A 22,073-nucleotide genomic window follows, 5' to 3' on the forward strand; every position below is an offset into this window, starting at 1 on the left:
ATGCTCCCCGTGTAACATTCTGCTTCCACAGCTCACAGCACCAAGGGCCCGGCCAGGAGAGGACAAAACTCTGAGTTAGAGGCCAGGAGCTCCAAGAAGCGATGCGGACGCATCCTTTGCCGTGAGCTTCCCTGAGGCGTCTGGTGCGTGACCCCCTGCTGCAGAGGCAGCGAAGGGGGTCGGGAGGCCCTGGGTTTGAGTCCCGCCGGCACTATGCGTGGTGATCAAATCACCTCAACTCACTTTGTTACTCAGTGAGATGGCAATAACAATTAGAGGCACCTAAAATGACTGCAAAAGGGCAGCCTGGGTGGCTCAGTGGTTTAGCACCGCCTGCAGCCCGGGGTGTGGTCCTGGGGACCCGGGATCGAGTCCCGCGTCGGGCTCCCTGCATGGAGCCTGCTTCTCCCTCTCCCTGTATCTCTGCCTCTCTCTCTCTCTCTCTCTCTCTCTCTCTCTCTCTCTCTCTCTGTCTGTCATGAGTAAATAAATAAAATCTTAAAAATAAATAAATAAAATAAAATGACTGCAAAGATTAATGAGATTATAATGTTAAAACTTCTCAGTCCTCAGTAGGTATAAAAGAAAACAGTATTTAGAATACTTTGTCCCTTTTGGGGTTAGTTCCCTGAAAGGGACCCTGAGGACACATGAAGGGAGAGCAAGGGGCAGGAAAAAATAAATACATAAATAAAGCAGAAGCAGGTGGCGCCACAGAAGGGCGCCAGCAAAGTGATACCTAGTTCCACGTCCGCAGGGCCCAAGGATCCCGGCCTCTTGCTTTCTCTTCCTTCTCTCCCAGCCCCTTCCCTCCCTAGCGCTTCCACCCCTGCGCAGCCACATCATCAGCTGCCCACGGGCGCCCCTCCCCCGGCACCCGAGGGCCGCGACTCACCCCCGGCGCCCCCGGGAAGGCGGGGCGTGGGATCCCGGGCAGCCCCAGCTTGTTGTGAATGGCGGTGGCCGAGACGATCTGTGCGGACGACATGGCGGCCATGTGCTGCAGGGCCTTATCCTTGGCAGTCTGATCCTTGAAGGCGACAGGGACACACAGACTTACTACGGAACACACGGCTACCGGGCAGCTTCCACAGGCACAGCCACGAGCACATGGACTGAATACAGAGCCACAAAGGAGGCCGGAGAAGCAAACATGCACGGATACATAACAGCCGGAAGGCTAAGACGCGCTCAACCCACTGCAACTCTGAACCTCCACGGACACGGCCCAGTGGCAAGGGTTAAAAAAAAAAAAAAAAGATGTTTTAATCCGTTTTTCAACAGAATGGGAAGCTTCTGAGAAGAGCGGACGATGTTATTTATTTTTCCAGCTTCCAAAGGGAGATTTCTCCAATTACTTAACACACTCAGGGAAGGGGGGGGGGGGGGGGGAGAAGGCCCTGCATTGAAGCATAGAGATGGGAAGAGGGAGGGGGAGAGGGGTGGTTGTGGATCTGGGGTAGGACCAGCCACAGGGTATGGGCAGGACCCGTCTGTGTGCGCTGTCCCGGGGGTCACAGTCCAGGAGCTGCTGGGGTCATGCGAGGCCCGCAGACACCTGGTGGGGAGGCTCAGAAGCAGCAGGGCAGGTGGGGGGCCGTGACGGGGCCAAGCAGCATGCTGGCGGGGGCGCATGCTTTCTCAGGTACCCCCACCGTGGGCCTAAGGCTACACGGGTTCTCTCTATGGCCAAGGACACGGGGGGTGCTACTGGGTAGGTGGCTTCTCCCTTTCTTACGTGGGTCTTTTCTAGAAAAGCCAAGGCTGGTAACACAAAGCTAGCCAAAAAGTCTGCCAAGCACAGCTAAAATACAGAATACTCAATTTGGTGAAGATACTTACCATGCTTGTTACCTGGATACAACAATAAACAATTTGTTAAAAGAATTGCGTAGAAAGGCAGGGATATTTTTCTTCTTCACTTAAAAAATATATATATGTTTACACACAAACACACAATATCGGGTACAGGGGAACGCATAGGGCTATGGGTCTTTTTCACATTTTAGCAGGAATGTAGGACCCAGATAACGATCTAGAAAGGCAATCAGCAACCAGTCCACCCCTTTCAAAACCTACTCCCAACCCCTCTGAGCTGGTTCTGTGGCTTCCCCAGTGTAGACAGAGAATTGGTCAGACCCTTGGTACGTGTGCCTGATGGTACAGGCAGAGAGAACTTCATGCTTGACAGACATGTCACGGTTCCTGGGTGCTCACAGAAGGCCTATACAATCTATACCAGGCCCAGACTCCACCGGAACATGAATAAAATGGTGGCACCAAAATAAAGGGAGCCCCGGCCACAGCTGCCACTCAGAGTCAGACAGCAAGTGAAGGTCAAGGGAAACTTCAGGCTAAGACACCAGGTCTAAGACACAGGCCAGAATTGGCGTCAATATTTACAGATTTACCCAAAGGTGAGGGACAAGCATGCTGGAGGGGCCAGAGGCTAGGCCAGAGGGAGAAATTAAAATTATAATGAATAAAGCCAAACCTACAAAATAACTACTAGGGGCTTCTAAAAAAGATCAAACTAGGTGCTCTCAAGGTATAGACACCACTTGGCCCAGTAACTGCCAGGAACACCATGTGGATTTTCTTTCTAATTAATTAATTATTAATTAATTAATTAATTTTTTTCCACGTGGATTTTAAAAAACCTTACATTACCCCTTGGAAAAGAGCCTAACACTTGCATAAAATTTTGAATTTTATACATTTCTCTGGCCCTCAACTGGAAAAGAAAGAGAAACAGCCTCATGTAACAGCTTTTTGGGGTTGTACATGGCCCCTGGATCGTCTTGAAGGGCATGTGCTGCAGGTGAATGACACTGTGAGGGGCCAGTTAGCCTGCAGGATTCCCGGTCCCCAACAGAATGGCTCCGGGGACTAGCGTGGTGCTTTGCTGCCCCTGCTCAGATGGCATTCTTTGAGTTGAGCCTCCACTTGCTAATCTGCTGCATGTTCTACCTAAGGCTAGCTCCCTCTGTAATTTTTGTTTTGTTTTGTTTTAAAGAGCCGAATCATTTTGGATACTGAGATGCCCAAAAAAGACTTATCTTGATGTCAGGGGAATCAACTGACTAGGTGTGCAAATGCCCTCAAGCCAAACTGAGCCTGACACACACACGTCTCAGCACCAGTCAATCCATTCCTAGCTGGTCCCGTGGCCCCACCTGCCACATCATCCCCACAGAGGGTGACGTAGGCATAATGAACAGAAAACCCAGCTCCAGTCCTACTACGTCCTTCTCTGTCAGGAGTGTCTTGACACCGATACAAATGCCCTGGTGTGGTGTCTTTTTGGATCCGTCATCTGGTACGCCAGCCCCCAAGCCACCTAACCCCTAATGAGAGGTTATAAATGTCCTCGAGGTGACTTCTGAGCTCAAGTAATGTCACAAGTATAACCACAGGCGCCTTCCACCACAAGGAACAATCTTGACCACTTGTCCAGGGGCCAGCCAAGGGAGCCGGGACAGTGGCAGCCCAGACTCCTTGCTGGTCTGGCTGATGTAAAATTGAGGAGTAAGAGCCACGGGCCTGGCTGTATTCCAAAAGTCCATCAGTGGCCCCTGTGTTCATGAGACGCCGATGACAAGGGTGACTCGGCTCACCCAAACACAGTGTGTGTCTGTGAACACCCGGTGGAGGGAACTCAAGAATTGGAAGTCCAGGTGAGAATGGAAAGGAGTCGCCCACATCTTCATAGCCTGTTTTAATTCTACCAGAGGTGGAGATGTTCGCCTTTGCTAGTCTGACTGAAAAGTTCTTGGGACACCTGGGTGGCTCAGTGGTTGAGCATCTGCCTTCAGCTCAGGTCGAGATCCCGGGGTCCCAGGATCGAGTTCTACGTCAGGCTCCCTGCAGGGAGCCTGCTTCTCCCTGTGCCTGTGTCTCTGCCTCTCTCTCTGTGTCTCTCATGAATAAATAAATAAAAATCTTTGGAAAAGAACAAACAAAAAACAAGGAAATCAGTCAATGAGGAAAGGAGAAATGTCACCAGCTTTGCTGTTTCGGTCACACAGCATCAGGACAGGGCCATTTTCTTTTGCTAAATAAAGTAAGGTTTGACTCTTACTACCCTGCCATCCAGGAGGTTCCAAGGTTTGACTCCAGCCATCCAGGAGGTTCCCAAATGAAACAAATGCTCAAAGGCCGGAGAGCAAATCAATCTTTCCCACCTCACCAACTCGCTCCATCCCAGTAAAGGGGAGTCTGGAGATGTCGCTCCAAACCTGACTCTGCCTGACATTAATGGACTGCATTACCTTGAGCTCGTCACCTAACCCTCTAATTTTCTTCATCACTGAAATGAAGACTCATACTTTATGCTCCAAAGCCCTTCTGGCTCTGTCACTATAAGCACGAGTTCCATTTATAAGCAAATTCATCTTAATACATAAAGCCAGAAAGTACTGATGATAGCAAGATGTCAAAATTTGGGCAGCTCTTGGCTGTCTATCCTAACAGAGAGAAAGCCAAGTGTGGAGAGGAAATTTTATCTCAAGTAGAGGTTCTTTCTGCACTTGACCTATTTGAGAATAGGCAATTTTCTGCAAATGGACTGAAATGTCTACACCCGTGATTTCCTACCTTTTGAAGTGGAGACACTCTACCTTCTCATTTAATAACATCTCCTCCTTTATCTAAAATATATATTTAAAAATTAAAAGGATAAAAAAATTTTTTGTCTAAAAAAACAAAAGCAGCCCTGCAGATAATAAGCACTGCCAGTGATATCTCAAAATCGGAACCAAGAGCCTGGCTGTAGACCCATTTAATCTGAAATGGGAGTACGGAAGGATGCCAAGCTGAGAGATTTCAATGGAAGGGCCTCTAAATTGTCATTTTCAGCCTAGAGATACATGCCTGGCTTTGAAGAAATTATAACTCTTAAGTGTCAGACCTGAGTAAATTGCTTCTCTGTGTCACTGTGGTCTAATATGCTGGACTTTTAGACATTCCACTCCAGCCTTACCACTCACCCCAGAATAAAGGAGGAAGTGGGGGGGGGGTTGTTAATCTACCCGAATGACTATGCTAAGGCAAATTCAAGAGTATCAGCTACATTTGTATACCAGAGTAATTTTATTCTCAGATGTTCTCACATCAACATTTTTGAAATGCGGATGAGATTCACAAAGGTTGAGCATGCTGTTTTATCTTGAAAACTTGTTAAGTCAATACCGAGTTACCCCTATGATGTCTTAGATTATGGGACATTCTCTCGGTGAGTGTGTCTACAAGAGCATGCATGAACAAGAACACTGTGTCCTAGCAAAAAGCCTGGACAGCTTCACAAGGATCCTCATTACTGGTCTGAAGTCCCTCCATCCCTAAGACTACAAAGAATGAGGCCACAAAAAGCCAAATAAGTTTGGGGATGGAGAAAGAAAAGGCAAATCTCCCTTTACCAACAGAACCCTAACTCAAGCCTCTGACCTGAAATGTGGAAAATAACTGATGCAGCAGTGGGGTGGGGGGTAGGGGGGTTGCTAAAACACATGGCCCGTCTGACCGAGGAATGATGGCAGATGAAACACTGCACCTAGGGATGCAGACCTCAGTACCTAGTTGACTTTCGTCCCTGACCCATTTCTGGCATGCTATGCTGTCAACAGCCTCACCACTGCAGCCAGCGGTGGTGAGGCAGGCTGGGTCACGCATAAGCTCCTCAGCCTGAAGCCTTTCAAACTGTTATTGTCACTTAGTAAACAGGCTTTCATATTCCATGACACAGAGCAAGGCTGCGGCTATACCTCTGGGCCCCGCAGACTGCCTCCTTGTTACGGTTTAAATGTGCATGATGTTTGCCAAGTACCTACATGTAATATACGTGCAGGAAGGCAGCGGTATCACAAATGTGCTCTTCAAACTCCAGGACATCTTATGCCTCAGCCTCCAGACAGTGAGGGAGTCTTAGTCTCACTTCCCTCTGCTTCCTCGGCTTTTGATTATTTTGAGGAATCAATGAGCTCATAATTTTCCGCCACTAACCATCAACAAGTTTTAAAGATGACAGTCAAAGGTTCACGAGCTTGCGTGTACAATGTCATAGCTGTCAGATATGGAATTTTAATGAACAGCATGCTCCAGACCGTTGGTTCAGGGGCCATCGGTTTAAAACGTAAAGCCTCCAAATCTATTTTATTCATAGGGAAGTCCACCAATACATCGGGGAAAATATGTAACGTTGAAAAAACGCCCTGGATTCAAAAACTCTTGACAGCTCTTAAAATGTTTTCCCCAAATATACTTTTCCTCGCAGTATAAAAAATATAATACAAGAGAGGAAAGATAGCAATTTGCTTGCAAAATCACTTTTTCAGAAAAAGACAAAAACACAGAATACTCTTCTAAAAAGTCATTCTGCAGATGTTTCTCAGTCTTGCACTGTGTGGATTCACATGACCTCTGCAATTATTAGCGCTAGCCCCCAAGTAGATAAACATCACAAAACTCTATGATGGTTTGGGAGAAAAAAATGGAGGGCACTTGAATTTCTCTAGCCATGATCTCTAATTTGCTTATTAGTAGAGAAAGCAGGAGTAAATACAAAAGGGGGCTATTTCGGTCGGGCAGCGGCATTAGCCGAGGATGGAAGGCACATTCATACTTCTCCTGACTTGCCGTGTAATGAGTAGCAATTAATTCATCCTATTGTATTTCTGAATGCCAAAGACTCCATTCACATCAAAGAAAAAATTTTCAAGGCTTTTACCATTGTTCATTTTTAAATGTACTTAGTTATATTTAGTATTTTATAATTGTCGATAGTGTTTCTTTTAATTCTGATGTGGGGCTTCGCATCATAAAAGATTGTAGATGAGGATCCAGGTGATCTGTAGGTATGACTCCACCAGGAAGCCTGGCATTTAGGTCAGCTGCAGCTAGGTCTGGGTGCTGGGGAAGAGGCACCCCTTTCCCTTGGGAGGCGACAGCAAGAGACAAGAAGTCAACCTCCTCTGAGAAGCCAGAGGAACCCATGTTGGCAGCAGACTCAAGTTTGGCTCCAGACAGAGTATCAGCTCCCACCACTCATCTGCTCTGTTGAATTCACACACTCGTGAAGAGGGGGCTCAGCTGAGGGAGACAATGCGGGAGCATCTTGAGTCAGGGAAATGAGCTCTCATCCTTGACCGGCATTCTTTGGGGAGGCAGCATGACCTCATGCAGGGAGTTTGGGCTTTGGTGCAGCTAGTCCTGGGATCAAATTCAGACTTGTGACCTTGGGAGAGTCTCCTGCCCATTCTAAGCTTCTGCCTCCTGATTTATAAAATGAGGACATGAACACCTACCTTCAGGACTGCTTTGGGAACTGCATTAAGTATTCCACATGGTGCCCGCAGCCTGGCCATTCAGTGAACTTGCAGTCTGATATGGGACTCAGGTGACCCGAAAGGCTTAGGAGCCCTGGTCCTGATGACATAACCTTTTGGCACTATGATACTCTAGGGCACAGTCTACACTGGAGGCCCATTAACAACGGGAATTCTCTAGAAAGGCATAAAAATGGAGAATGAGGCGGTTTCTATTGCCCTTAAAAAGACCACCCAGGGGCAGCCCAGGTGGCTCAGCGGTTTAGCGCCGTCTTCAGCCCAGGGCCTGATCCTGGAGACCTGGGATCGAGTCCCACATCAGGCTCCCTGCATGGAGTCTCCCTCTGCTTGTGTCTCAGCCTCTCTCTCTCTCTCTCTCTCTCTCTCCCTGTGTCTCTCATAAATAAATATTTCTTTAAAAAAAAAAAAAAGACCACCCAGGTATGGGTTGGTTCACACAGAAAGGTAAATGCACTCAGGCCTCCAGTTTACACTGTGAGTTCCGCATCACCACACCATGGATGAGAGGTTCTAATTCCATCACGCCCAAGCACGGGAAATTACTGGTCTCCAATCTCAGCTTTAACTCTGTTACATTAAAAGCAAGGTAGTGAAACTATCGCTGGGGAGAGAGGGTGCGTGTCACGAATGCCAAAGGAACCCTGTGAAGATCAGGAGATGACAGGAGAGGCGGTGTACCATTTCCCGAATGCCACACGGGACCAGGCCAAGTGTCCCAGTGCTGGCGCTGAAATCCAGGAGGTGATCATTTCAGGCTTCCTAGGCCTGTGGAGCCCCGGCCAATGCCTGAAGGAGCAGGGGGATGCAGAGGGGCACAGGGAGCACCAGTGGGTGAAGTGCAGCAAGCCTCTCTGTGGACAGGCTCATTCCAGGCTGGGACCAGGGGTGATACAACCAGGATGGAGCAGTGTGGACGGCAGCAAGGCCCCAGCGAAGTTCCTGAACTCTTTGGGAGAATTAAATCCACGACTTGAACTTTAAGCTCTCTGCTTATTGGAAGGAATGGCAGATTGGAAAGAATGGCTTGTTCAGAAATCAAATCACAAAAGGCCAGCAGGGCGAGAATGAAGAAAACGGCCCCAGGGAGCACATGTAGCTCGTAAATTAGTCACCAACGACTGGACACAATCGGACAATCTCAGGCCTTTTTCTGCTCTACTGGCATGACGCAATGTCAGCAAGTACAGGCTTTTCTTCAGTGCGAGTCCCGGGCTTGACACGAACACGTCTACTGCCTAAGATGTATTCCTGCCGAGGTCAGGGCAGGATGAAGACCTCCTGTCCTCGGACTACCGCCTGGAGTTGTGCACTTCCCAAAACACACTCCAGACCACAAGGGGTCGGTCCATCTTCTCACGAGGAAGATGATGATGACGGTCCACGGGTGGCGGAAGTCTGCAGGATGCCCTTCCGCTGCCACGAGGACAGGGAGGCCTCTGGGCAGGACTGGACAGCCTCACAGGGGGACTGAACATACAGACCTAGAGACTCAGGGTAGATACTCTGAGTGGCGTGGAAAGGCTGCTTCATGTGTGGGCGATACTCTTGCATTCGTTCTATGTGCTGGGATAATAAATCCCTGGAGCTTAAAAAAAAAAATCAGTTGAGGGCCTCTCGGTCACTTAATGGTGAGCGAGATAATTCAGAGGACAGAGTAATTTCTCGAGTTGCAGCCCCGTGTTCAGACCATGCCACATGCTGCCTTCTCGGACAGGCCACCGCGTCTCAGGGCTCAGTAGGAGATCGCAGGGAGGGGCTGACTGAGGGCCACGGAGCAGACACATACTGAACCTGCTGTGGGTGACGCCACTGCAGATGCAGCTGGTGACAGGAGGTCCAAGGGAGGAAAGCCCACATCCTTGGAGTTCCTCACAGAGCCAGAGGTCACTTGCACACTGTACCTGCCCGGCTCCATCCTCTACCTGGCAACCTGAACCAGGCTTTCAAAGCCATGGATCACCCACAACCGACCTCAGGCCTGAAGAGCAGCGGGTCACAAGGGACTCTGCTGGGGCAGGGACCACAAAAGGGCATGCCCGTCACCCGAGAAATGATTCCCTCAAAGCTAAGCCTATTGCAGACCAGCAGTTAGCACTCTGATTTGTCTCTTAAGGCACTTTAGTGAAGAAGACTGAAACAAAACAACTGAAGGGTGTGTGTTTAATGTCCCAAATTCTGGCACTCTGGCCACAAATGCCTTGCATTTCCTTGTCCATCTGAGCAGGCTCTTGAATCTCAACTGTGCTCTGCTGACCCCTTGACCCCCAGTTCTCCCTAGTTTCCCAGTTTCTCTGCTCCTGGTTCTTCATCTCCTTACATCACTCCTCAACCACTTCAACTGTTCCCTTCAATCTGCTTGCCCCCTGACATCCCTCCCTTATGTCATAGTCCATGTCCAAGGTCATCGCAAATGATGACATTCTCTTGAGAGTACCTTGGCTTAGGCTGCTATACACTGTAGAGAAAAAGTCTCATGTTGGTGGCACTGGCTTTAGCACACATTCAGAGTAAATGATGGACAAAAACCTGGACGCTGGACTCATTTTAGGACAAGGATAAAGGAGAAAAGAGTTTTTGCTGGATTTATTTTCCTAGGGAAGTAAGTGTCAAGGAAAGATACTGTCGATGGCAGTAGGAAGAAGAGGGACATCAGTGAGGTGGGCTGGGGAAGGAGGTTGGGGAGAGGAAATTAGAAAAAGAAAGAATAATGTTTTGCCTCTTTTTTTAAAAATCATCCACTGGAAAAACAAAATAAAAGGAAATACGTCATAACGAAAACGATCATCCCTGGCTGGGATAAGCATAAACATTTTATAGTAATTCTCTGCACTTTTTAAAACCTTGTTATATTAAAATTTAGCAACCCAAATTCACAGTTAACATTTTGATGCATGCCGTCAGCGAACTGCCATTACTACTTTACGAGGACCCAACCTTCCAAAACCTAGTTCAATGCTACTATTGAAAAGTTTTGGTGTGTGCTTTTCAGACTGGGTAAGGACAGAAGTTTTAAACATAATTTGTTCTTTAAAAACACCAAGGAAGGAAGAGTACACGGCTGTCAGGAGTGGACTGGAGTGGGAGCCAGGTGTGGAGGGCGGGGAGGGCTGACCTGAGCCACAGAGCTGGGCCCCAGGGGTGTGCAGCTGCCCTGGTCCCGGTGCTCACCTCCATCACTCAGACTATGGCAACCCCTGAATTAGGCTCCCTGCGTCCAGCTCTGCCTCCCTCCTGGCCATCCCCCTGAAAACAGGGAGAGCTTTCTGAAGCTTAAATATGAGCACTCCCTACTTGCACCCTATGACCCAGAAGTGACCCTCACTCTCCCACAGATGATCCAGGATGTTTGCACTGGGCTCCTCCAGTCTCATTCCCATCCTGTGCTTCCAAGTAACAGTGTTCCTTATGATTCCCCGAGCACTCCCATGGCTCAGGGGGAGCAGTCTGCCTTCCTCAGTGCCCAGTTCTAATGGTACCCCCCAATCCCCCAACGGCAAGGCTTTCCTTAACTCTCCCACATGCAGAAACGCCCACTCTATTCATTCTACTGCGGAGGCCCCCTAGCTGTGGGACAATCTACTGGAAACCTAGTATTTCCCCAAACGTGGCCAAAAACAACAGAAAAGTTGAGTGGTCCTCAAGAACAGAGACTGCTTATTTGACTCTCTAAGTCCAACATCTACTCGAGGGTATAGAACACACTGGACTCTCAACTGAAAAGTTTGCTGGACCGAATTAATCATTTCTGTGTTTTATAAAGTTAAAACCTTTGTGGAAACCATAAGCTTCCACTAGAACAAATTCTGTTATAAAAGTTAAAATTAGGGGCATCTGGGTGGCTCTGTCGGTTAAGCATCTGGCTTTCGCTCAGGTCATGATCTCAGGGACCTGGGAATGAGCCCTGTGTCGGGCTCCCTGCTCAGCTTTCGCAAATAAATAAGCAAAATCTTTTTTTAAAAAGTTAAAATTGGGCAGCCACGGTGGCTCAGTGGTTTAGTGCCGCCTTCAGCCCAGGACATGATCCTGGAGACCCGGGATCGAGTCCCACATCGGGCTCCCTGCGTGGAGCCAGTTCTCTTTGGAACTTATTTTAACTTATTCAAGAGCCTGAATTTCATAGGTAGGTTGACTCATTGTCAACTACGACATGGAAATGACCACTCTCTTCATGAGTCTGTCTACCTGAGAGGAATATGGAAAGTAGACAGCATCCAGAACATAAGCCGTCCCGTAAAGGCTGCAGGGGCAGCTGAGAGGGAAGTCACCTCCTTTTTCCTTTGCCTAAAGCAGGGTGGTTTGCAAACCTTATTCAGTGAACAGCCAAAGAGGCCACTGAGAAGGATAAAAGAGCTTGAGCTTGAATTAAAACAGCATTTAGTCATTTAGGGGTGTCGGGTGGCACAGTCGGTGAGGTGTCTGACTCTTGGTTTTGGCTCAGGTCCTCATCTTGGGGTTGTGAGATCAAGCCCTGTGTCAGGCTCTGCGTTCAGCTTGGAGTCAGCTTCAGATTCTTTCTCCCTTTGCCCCTCCCACTCGTGCTCTTTCCCTCTAATAAATCAATCTTTAAAAAGAAAAAAAAGCGGGGACGCCTGGGTGACTCAGTGGCTGAGCATCTGCCTTTGGCCCAGGGTGTGATCCTGGACACCCAGGATCAAGTCCCACATCGGGCTCCCTGCAGGGAGCCTGGTTCTCTCTCTGCCAGTGTCTCTGCCTCTCTCTCTCTCTCTCTGTGTCTCTCATGAATAAATAAATAAAATCTTAAAAAAAAAAAAAGAAAAAAAAAAGCATTTACTCATTTATATATTAAAGGTTTCAACTAAGATTTCAATCTGAAACATGAGTTTGTGGCTTAAAAAAGGCTGGAAAGCAACCAGCCTCAAAAATTCTACTCCAGGGAAGGAGGAGGAAGGATTATAGGCAACACATGGAAGCCGCACCTGGCAGCGGCCCCAGGTATGAGCACACCACTTATTCAAACTCCCAGGAGGACAGAGAGAGGAAGCTTGGCTTCATGCTTCAAAGGAGGGCTACAGGTCTTTGTCCACCTCAGAGAATAAAAACCTTGACTTCTAAGCCAGTGGGGAAAAGCCCAGCAGCAGGCTGAGGCAGATAGGCAGACCGAGCACCTTAAATGGCCAGTCCACAGCCACCTTCTCTCCAGGAGGCCTTGCTACATCTCGTTAAGTCTGGGTATTTCCTGCCACCCTCACCGCCCACCCAGAAGTTCTCCTCGTTGTCTCCAGGGATGATTTCCACCTTCCATAGACTTTACCTCATTAGCTAGTGTGGGGGACCAAGATGATGTGGCCCTCGTCCTGACCCCACAACGATCTCAGCGAGGAGGTTCATCCTTGCCTCCTGCAAACGTGCTGCTAGACTCGAGAGCTGACTGAGAGGGTAAACGGGTGAGATCCACCTCTCCTCCGAGACCACTTCCCGGTGATGGCTGGTCAGGAAGGTTAAGGAAGCCCTCTCTAACATCAAATGCCCACGGGAGGTGAAGGCGGCAACATCTCTGCAGGCAGGCGACAGCCAGTCTCTTTCTCCTCGACTGTCCTAACATCCTCTGAGGGGCAACACGGCAGCTCTGTGGCTGGGACCTCATCGCCCTGAGCTGCACACCTAACTCCAAGGGATGTGAGGGGGGACACATGGTGTGCCAACACAAGGCCTTCTGCTTGAAAACATTCTCCTACCTCCACTGGATGCAAACCCGCCGGAGAGGCCTGTGGGTTAGGATTCAGAAAGATCTGAGTTCAAATCTCGACAAGTGATGCGTGCTGGGCCTGGTGGCTTTGGGCGCGTCACTTAAATGCCTGGAGCCCTGGTTTCCTCAATGTTATTCCTCAAAATCTGAATAATGGGACTTACTTCGCAGTGAGCTCAACCAAGAGAACATATGAGAGGCTCTGCAGCTCACTCCCTCCTGTCTCTGCATTCCCAAGCAGCAACACCCTCACCAGGCGGCTCGTCCCTCGGATTCCCTCCACGTTTGCACTTGGCTCTTTCTGCTAACACTTATCCCACAGTGCCCTATATTTCACATTCCCATTTCCATGGCCAGCTCTGTGAATAGGGGGTTGACTGTTAACTGCCCACCGTGATGAACACCATGCCCGGAGCACTCAATTGGTATTAGCTGATGGGAAGGACAAAGGCCTCCCTTCTTCCAAGAATAATGTGGTTGGGAGGAAGGAAAGTAACTGCAAGAAGATGGAGGTGGTTCTTGGAGCTGAAACGCTGAGCTGGTTGCTACCCTACTGCCTCTGTTTCCGCCTCCTCGTTGTGTCTGCCCCAAAGGAGAGAGTGGGCCAGCACTGAAAGGAGGGGGAATGTCATCTTTTCTTCTTTTGTAAGAACAAACACAAATACAACTGTGTGTCTGTGTGTACACGTGTGTATAAAGTACTGGTAAACTGTTTCCACTGAGGAAGATTCTTAAAATCCCGAAATGAGAATTTCCTGCATCCCTTCTGGACAGGAGGGCTTTCTTTATTCACCATGCACAGGGCTTTCGGACCCAGGCCGTGTGCCCTGGTGAGTCGGTGCGAACCACACGGATGGTAGAGAAATAGAGCAATTCATAACATTGCAGGTGGAAACACAAAATTGAGGTCTGTAAACTTCTTTGTACATCATTAATTCGTTAGCGCAGAGAAACCAGAAACAGAGTCAGAACTTGAGCAAACACTGGGGTAGTTACATCCACATAGAGAGGACGGCACCTTTGGTTAAAAAGCAGAGTCTATGAAGTTATCTTAATCTTTCTACTGCTCAGCCAGTGCAGCTAAAAGCCAGCCACCATCAGCCACACGTGCGAGCGAGCCAGCATGCTGCCCACTGCAGAGGGCCACCAAATGCTCCTTCCTGGTCACTAGTCTTGCTCCACAGCCAGCCTTGTTTGCATTAAAAAAAAAAAAAAAAAAGTTGGAGGACTTTGGGAAGGATCCCAGTGTTCACCATTCAGTGCTGTGAAATCATACTTTGTTCTTTAGGTTTAGTACAAGAACAAATTTCATTAATGTATGGGGGGAAAAATCAGAATGGAACAAAAAAAGCAGGCATTTGGGAAAGGCAACAATATAGGTTACAAATGCATTTTAATTATAAAGTAAAGCTCTTCTGTACAAACTAGAATCCTTCTGCATTTCTCAAATAGAGAGCATTAAGAAAAACGGGGTCGTATACATCTTATTGCAAATTTTGGAAGGGGAGAAAACAGGGAAGACTTGCACTTAAAATACGTCAATGCCTCCGTTTTTGCTGGGAAATGTATTTTCAGAGACTGGAAAAGGAGACACATGTAATAAAAAAAAAAAGTAAGCTCAAGTATAAATGGAATTACAAACATGGATTTGATTAAGAGCTTTCCCATCTCTAAGATCTTTTCATTTTAAGGCCTCACCTCAAATTTCTTTTTTAATAACAGAGCCGTACACTTAAAAAAAATATCGAGCAACTTGGAAGAAATCTGGCAGAAAATACTCTCCGTGTTGAAAGAACACGTGAACAATTACATGGAAAAGACATATGTTTCACAAGTATTCTTTAAAATACACAAAAAGTGCAAAATAACTTCTAAATATTCTTTTGAAGGAATTTCATGATAACTGCTCTAGAAGTGACTCTTATTTTATTTGACTTACTTATTCATTTTACGATTTCTACACTAAACTTTGTGTCTCTGGACTTTTTTTTTTTCTTTCTTTTTTTTTTTTTGTTTCTCCTAGCCCAGGGCTGTTTGGTGGACATTTGAAGGTTAAAAAAAAAATCAGTTTTCTGTGCTGAAGTTATCAAGACCAGCTCTCTGCTGCATTTGCATTGTTATTAGGGACACACACACACACGCGCGCGCACACACACACACACTCTGAGCTTAATGTGAGGCTAGTACAGAAAGAGAGATTAGACACAAAGAAATGTAAACAGCTCTCACATGCGAGGAAACTAGGTTACGAGAATCCCAGCACCAGGCATTCACCAGTCACCATGGAAAACAGGAAGTGAGATGCGTAGCAACCACAAGCCAAAAAGCAGGAAAGCGCATACCTTTAGCTTGGAATGAAAATCACGAGATTTCCTTCTGGCAAGAACCTGAATGTGACTAGACACCTGCAGGGTAGGGGAAAAGGGAGGAAAACAAAGGAAAAGCCTGTAACCATGGAGATGAAAAGCCCCCTACAACTGGGCAAGCCAGACGTACCTTAATGGCGGCTTGAATTTCTCGAACTTTCTTTCTTGCTAAGACCTGTATATGACTAGACACCTACATTGTTCGGGTTTATGAGGGGAAACAAAACAAAACAAAACAAAACAAAACAAAAAAAAGGAAATCAAATATAAAATCGCTACTCCTTGGGAGGGTTTTGGGGTGGGGTGGGGGGGTGGGGGGGAGGTTATTTGCATCTCAACAAAGCTCTGCAGTTAGGAATACACAGTCCCAGCCAGACACCAAGCCCCCAGCGCTGCTCGAAGCTTTTCAGACTGGGTCATCACTGCAGTGACTTGATTCAGGATGAAAGTGAGGCTGCTCTTCGTTTTCTCACCAGGGAGAAATCACGGGCACGGGATCGAGAGGGGGAGAGTGGAGCTGTTTTCTTTTGAAATTTTAAAAGGTGGGGCTAGAGGTAAACGAAAATATTTATAGCTTCTCAGTATCAGGAGGGAAAATCCCTTCTTCTCAATTTAGAAGAGACTATCCATAAATTAGCACATTCTGCAGAATCAAAAAGCTGAAGCTGTCGGTTATATTCTGATCTCATTAAGAGCTCTGGATTCTGTAGCAAATGTTAAAATAATACTGACATGTAAATTAGATCTCAAAGAGAAATGGAAAGACCCAGTTAGCAGAGCATTTTTTTTTTTTTGCCCTTATAAATATCTTTAATCCTTCCACTCTTTTGGATATTGACTGGGCGCCAAGTGGATTTGCATATTATTACAAAGCGAAAAGTGTGAATACAGCCAGCCAGCCATCCTGTTAAAAATCTGGGTTGAAAACCACACGATTTGCTGAACAACAAATTCACATTGGAGAGGTATCACCAACTGCTGCCTAAAAACATCCCCAGGATGCCGGGGTGTGGAAACCAAGCCAAGCCCAGCTTCTGAAACACAATGATTCCACTGGGTAAACAAATTTGCATCTCTTTCAGTGGGACTTGGTTAAATTTAGAAGAGTCCCCCCAGTGAAGGGGTTGGGCACATGACCAGAGCTCACAGACCAGTGGGACAGCTCAGGTCCAGTGCTTTCAATTATGTGGGGCAGGAGATCGGTCTGTTTCAGAAATTTAGAACCTTCTAATTTAAAAGTTCAGCAACTCTGAGGCAGTTACTTCATTTCAAATACTTTCCTGACGATAAAAGCAGGATTTATTTACGGTACTAAAAGATCCTTTTATCTTTGAGTTTTGATGATTAATTTTTTTTTCAATTTGCTTTAAATAATAATTTTTTAAAAAGGGTATGGAGAAGCAGGAACTCCCTCATCCTCTTCGTCCCTCCTTCTGGCTCCTGCTTTTACTTGTTTTCACCCAAAATTTTGTTCTTGCGTGAATCTCTGACTTGCAGAGGGCCAGTGTCCACTGTTGGGGGAACATCCACTGAACAATGCCCTGCCTCTGCGCGCTGGCAGGAGGCCACGGCCCTCCGTGCTGACTCAGCAGCCAGGCTCCCGGCGGGGGCACATGTAACATTCCTGGGGAAAAGCTCTCCCCGCCATAAACACTCATGAAAACAACTCATCACTGAGCAGAGGACTGGAATCGGCTGCTCACACCGAAGGAGACCACAGTGGAGTCTGCCTTTGGCTATGATGATAGTTTTTAAAATCCATGCCAGATAGATCAGCATAGGTCAACATAAAAAAATAATTTTGTTCTGTTAACAACTCACCCATGAGGTTCGTTTGATTTTTCTCCCCACCCCCCCCCTTTTCCTTTCTTTTTCTGTTTGTAGTTAAATACGAATTTCTCATCCATTCCAGTTCTGCACTGGGTCAGAGATTGGGGCTGCTTTACACCAGAAGGAACCAGGAGAGCCAGAGCCCTGACAAAGGGCAGAGGGATATTCCTGACACTACTCTGCACAAAGGTATTCAAAGTTGTAGCTTCATTTCTGTCACAGCAGCCACTGACAAAAAAGCCATAGCTTAAGGAGTAACAGTTCCCTGGACGCACATCATTCGGTATTATATTCAGGCCAATACTCACGGCTGCTAGCGTTACTTTTTCATCGAAATCATGACTAATGTGTAATTGTACCAGGAATGTACAATGCACAAAATCTCAAAATTTCATGATTTCCAAGTGTATTTGCACCTGCGGCTTTTGCAGTGTTTACAGATGCACAGTTTGGGAAAGAAACATTAGTATTAAAGTACGGTACAGGAGCAGTGTGTACACTGTCCTTCGGAGTGACACTTTCCCAGATGTGTATAAAAAGAACTCCGGAGACCACACAGTAAGGGGTCACTGAAATGATGAACAGTGAAAACTGAGCCAATTGAAAACACCTACACCACTGACGTCCTTACAGGGAACTCAAATTGGGGGCTCCTAGGAGCCAAAGCACAGACAGCCACTGCAGCCAAAATGCCTCGTTGGGGCCATTCGCTGACATGCACAGTGTCCAGGCCGGTTGTTTTACCTGTTTTCTGGTCCTCGTCTTGCCTGTCCTGAGTTTGATGTATCTGGCTATCAATTCATTCCTACCTGAAAGAAAGAAGAATTTACAATAAGATGGGTTACCTTAAAAAAGCAAGCCAACAAAAACCAAAACAAGCAAAAAAAAAAAAAAAAAAAAAAAAAAAAAAAATCAACTGAAAAACAGCCTGGGAAAGCTAAGAAAAGAATTGAGAGTCAAGACTTTTTAAGCTGGAGCTGTACACTCACTAATGCTAGAAAAATAAAACGGTACGATTGTTTGCAAAAATGTTTACCACGGAAAATGAGGATGAAGGGCACTTAATTATGAACTGTGATTAGCAACTGAGGAAAGAAATGTGCCTTTTTTGTTTCTTTACATGCTTCGACCTAAAGGGGTGTATGGGTAACAAACCCAAGGATTTGCGTGGGAGTCCACAAGCCTGTTTCTGTTCCCAAGTTTTCATGCCCACTCCTCACCCAGATTTCTAGTTCACTCCGGTTACAGTCAGCAGAGCCACTGGAGGATGAACTGCTGTGGGTGCAGAAACCCTACCATAATATGGAGGTCACAGTGTGAAAGCAGACGTTCCCTAAAGGTGGTCACTATGCTAATAACTAACTATACACAAGATCATGTTCATGAAAAAGAAAACCAAAAAAACCAAAAAAAACAAAACAAAAAACAACCCAAAACGACTTAATCTCCTCAAAGCTCTATAACCTGGAGAGGAAAGAAAATGCCTAAAAGTACAAACAAACACCTCCCGTCCCTACCCCACTAGGGGACAGCCTGAGAGGTCACAGACTGACTTCGAAAAACTACAGCGTCACGGGAAAATATGTCCCTGAAGCAAAGTAGGGACGTGTGTTATGAATACTACATGAAATAAGAGCCCACTCATGTAGGGAAGTGCAGGGCTGGTTGTAGGATTGGTCTGGGCCATCTTACTTCCCAGACATGCTGCATACCTAAAGATGGCAAGAGCTTGGTCTTCGGCCCCAAAGCCTCCCTGGGACCCAGCACGATGCTGGGCACACAGAACAAAGTGAGGAAATAACACAGCCTCTAAGGGAAAGAGAGGGACCACCCCCCCCCCCCCAGATCTCCTCTGGCAGCATGATGAGGACCGACCCATGAGTGTCCTTATGGGAACCTCATCTGAGGTTTCTAAAGCTCCTGAGCACTGCCTAGATCGGGCCTGTCCTCATGGCTCTGTCTGCAGCCTGTGTTAGGAGCACACAGGGCAGGGCCACCATGGAAGGAAGGCAAAGGAATCATAGAACCTGGGGCTGGGAAGTTCCTCTGGGTCATCCGCTCCTACCACTAGAAGTCTAAATTCTTAGAAGCCTAACCAAGCACTTCTAGAATTAAGGAAGCAGTCCATTTTACCTTAGAACATATTAAAGAAGAAAAAGAAGAAAAAAGACCCTTCTTATTTGGGGCTTCTTGTAATTCTCATCCCCAGGTTCTCCTGGTTCCTCTTAACAGGAACAAGGCCACGCAGATGACTGGCTTTCAGATATTTATGATAGCTTTCCGGTCCTCTGGAGTTATACCCAGGCCAAACCGCCTCTGTTGCCTGTGACAGCTTTGAGACACTACCATATCTATCCAGTGACCATCCTTTGTCCAGCTTCCTTTCCTAGCCTGGAGCTCAGGCCTGTAGTGGTGCTCTTCCTAGGACAAGTCCACAGCAGAAGTCTATCGCCTCCCCTGTCCTAAAGTACACTACCTCTGTTGATGCAGCCTAACACCGCACTGGATTTTGGGGAACCACAATGAACTGTCAGTTTATGTCATTTGAACTCCTAGAGGTCTTTTTCATAGACTGCTCCTCAGATATATCCCTACCTCTGTGCCCAGTCTTTTCATGCATAGTTATGATTTTTCTGATCCAAATACACAGCCTTACATTTATTTCTACATTTCAACCCACCAGATTAAGCCTATCATTCTAGCTTGTCAGGATCCTCTCAGATCCTGTTGCTTGTCTGAACTTACCCTTTAACTGCTGGAAAAGGGCCTCTAAATTCAGGTTTAAGAATTGCTTCTCTAAGCATTCTCTTTCAAACTTTTGAGAACTACCAATATCCCCTGTAGTGTCATCGGGTCTACTTCTCCATCTCTCAGATGGTTGTACAGATTTTGCAATTTGTCTCAAAGGCTCGCTGACAGCAGAGCCCGGCCAGGAGTGCCTCATTACCAGAAGCCAGACCAAAATGACAATGTCTGCAGACAAGCCAAGCATCCTCCAGCGCAGGGCCTCACTGTGCGTCCCGTTTGGGGCTGAGTGGCCAGAACGAAATAAATCCAAGGTTCCGTATTACATGCAATTTTATCCGAAACTTGTCCAGATGGCAAAAACGTCTGCCCCCACACGTTTTCCCTGTGAAAGCAGACGAGGTTGCGTGATCTGCGTGACACATAACCTCTCTAACTGATTTCTTACGGCATTTGTTTGAGGTGAGATCACCATCCAGGACAGCCACATTTGACTGTACACACCCTGGAGTCCATGCAAATGGCACCGTTGGAGTTCAACAATGTCAACTCAAACTCTGATTGTAACACTTCTAAAAATTATGATGTCTACAACACGCCCTCAGTGAGCAGTTACCATGTGCCGGGCACGATGTCATAGCCACCATTTCACCGAAATGTGTCAGGACTCTCCTGTCCCCATTCTTAACATAAACAAGATCATCTTTCAAAACCCTGTGTTCTTTCTTCTATAACATGTTTGAAGCCATGAAGGGGAATTAATGGGAAGTTTCTGGGTGTTTCTTGCCTCCATAAGGAATACTGCTGATTCAGATATTAAATTCAAATTCAACTAACTCTGAGCATTGACCTAACAGTGTTTGTTAATCACTTAATTTCATGTGAATTTTTTAACCACCACAAGGACAGCGTTGTATATAGAAACACTATTGGGTTTACCTGGTTTTTTAAAAATGCATATTTTATTCATTTATTTAAAAAACAAACTTAAACACCTTAGTTCATCAAGTTTGAAGCTCAATTTATATATCCTATAAGTTTTATAATCACCTTTTTTTTAAGATTTTATTTATTTATTCATGAGAGACACACAGACACAGGCAGAGGGAGAAGCAGGCTCCTTACTGGGAGCCCGATGCAGGACCCAATCCCAAGACCCTAGGATCATGATCTGAGCTGAAGGCAGATGCTCAACCACTGAGCCACCCAGGCATTCCTTTTTTTTTTTCCCTTAAAGATTGATTGATTGATTGATTGATTGATTAAGAGAGAGTGTGTGTGTGTAGGAGCAGGGGAGGGGCAGAGGGAGAGAGAGAATCTCAAGCAGACCCCACACTGAGCACAGAGCCAGATGCGGCCTTCCATCTCACAACCCTGAGATCACAACCTGAGCTGAAACCAAGAGTCAGACGCTTAATCAACAGCCACCAAGGCGCCTCTATAATTGCTTTCAAAGGGCCATTCAAATAATGTTTAGTCCATTTTACAAAGCAATTAAACTCCTTTACACATTTTAAATTACATATTTAATTTAGAATATATTTAATTCTTTTAACTATTAGAATTGTTTGACCTAACTTCTAAAACCTTTCTTTAAACAACTCTTAAAAACCTAATAAATTATCTTAAACGCTCTAATACTGCTTATGAATCTAGTAAGACTTTAACCCTCTCAAAAATCAAGTCTAAATCAATCATTTCGTTGCACATTTTAATTTGGAAAAACAGGCTGACCTGTTGAGTGGGCCAAATTATTTTAAATAATCACTTGAAACATCAATATGTATAGATCCTCTAAGTCAAATATTAACACTATGGTTCTGATTCTATTAATGTCTTCTATTTCCAATTCTAAATCTTCCCAGAATTAAAATATGCCATTATGGAAACAAGTATGACAGTCCAAATGATTTAGGAATATCTTTTTGGTACCTGGGGTTTTACATATTTTGGGGAAATCAACTAGGTTCTAAACAGATTTTTGTCAGTGACCTTGATAGAACATCCTGAGTCTGATTTATATGTATTTCTACAGCACGGCTCTCCAAATGAGGGTGGATCCATACAGTCCAGAGCCCTGGA

General features: G+C 46.3%; 1 protein-coding gene across 8 annotated transcripts in view; it reads right to left on the reverse strand.

The window, feature by feature from the left end:
• TEAD1 (TEA domain transcription factor 1) overlaps positions 1-22,073 on the reverse strand; it is a 268,606-nt gene that overhangs the window by 57,606 nt on the left and 188,927 nt on the right. For 4 of the 8 annotated variants that reach the window (XM_041730079.1, XM_041730084.1, XM_041730085.1 and 1 more), the window contains 5 exons: positions 17,991-18,055; positions 15,547-15,609; positions 15,393-15,455; positions 1,843-1,854; positions 896-1,030 (listed from right to left, as the gene is read on the reverse strand). In XM_041730079.1, the coding sequence (XP_041586013.1) occupies positions 896-1,030; positions 1,843-1,854; positions 15,393-15,455; positions 15,547-15,609; positions 17,991-18,055 (338 nt within the window). The remainder of the gene's footprint in view (positions 1-895; positions 1,031-1,842; positions 1,855-15,392; positions 15,456-15,546; positions 15,610-17,990; positions 18,056-22,073) is intronic. The other 4 variants (XM_041730080.1, XM_041730081.1, XM_041730078.1 and 1 more) reach the window with 4 other exon arrangements.

This window comes from Vulpes lagopus, chromosome 15 (genome assembly GCF_018345385.1).
Source record: "Vulpes lagopus strain Blue_001 chromosome 15, ASM1834538v1, whole genome shotgun sequence".
Lineage (NCBI taxonomy): Eukaryota > Metazoa > Chordata > Mammalia > Carnivora > Canidae > Vulpes > Vulpes lagopus.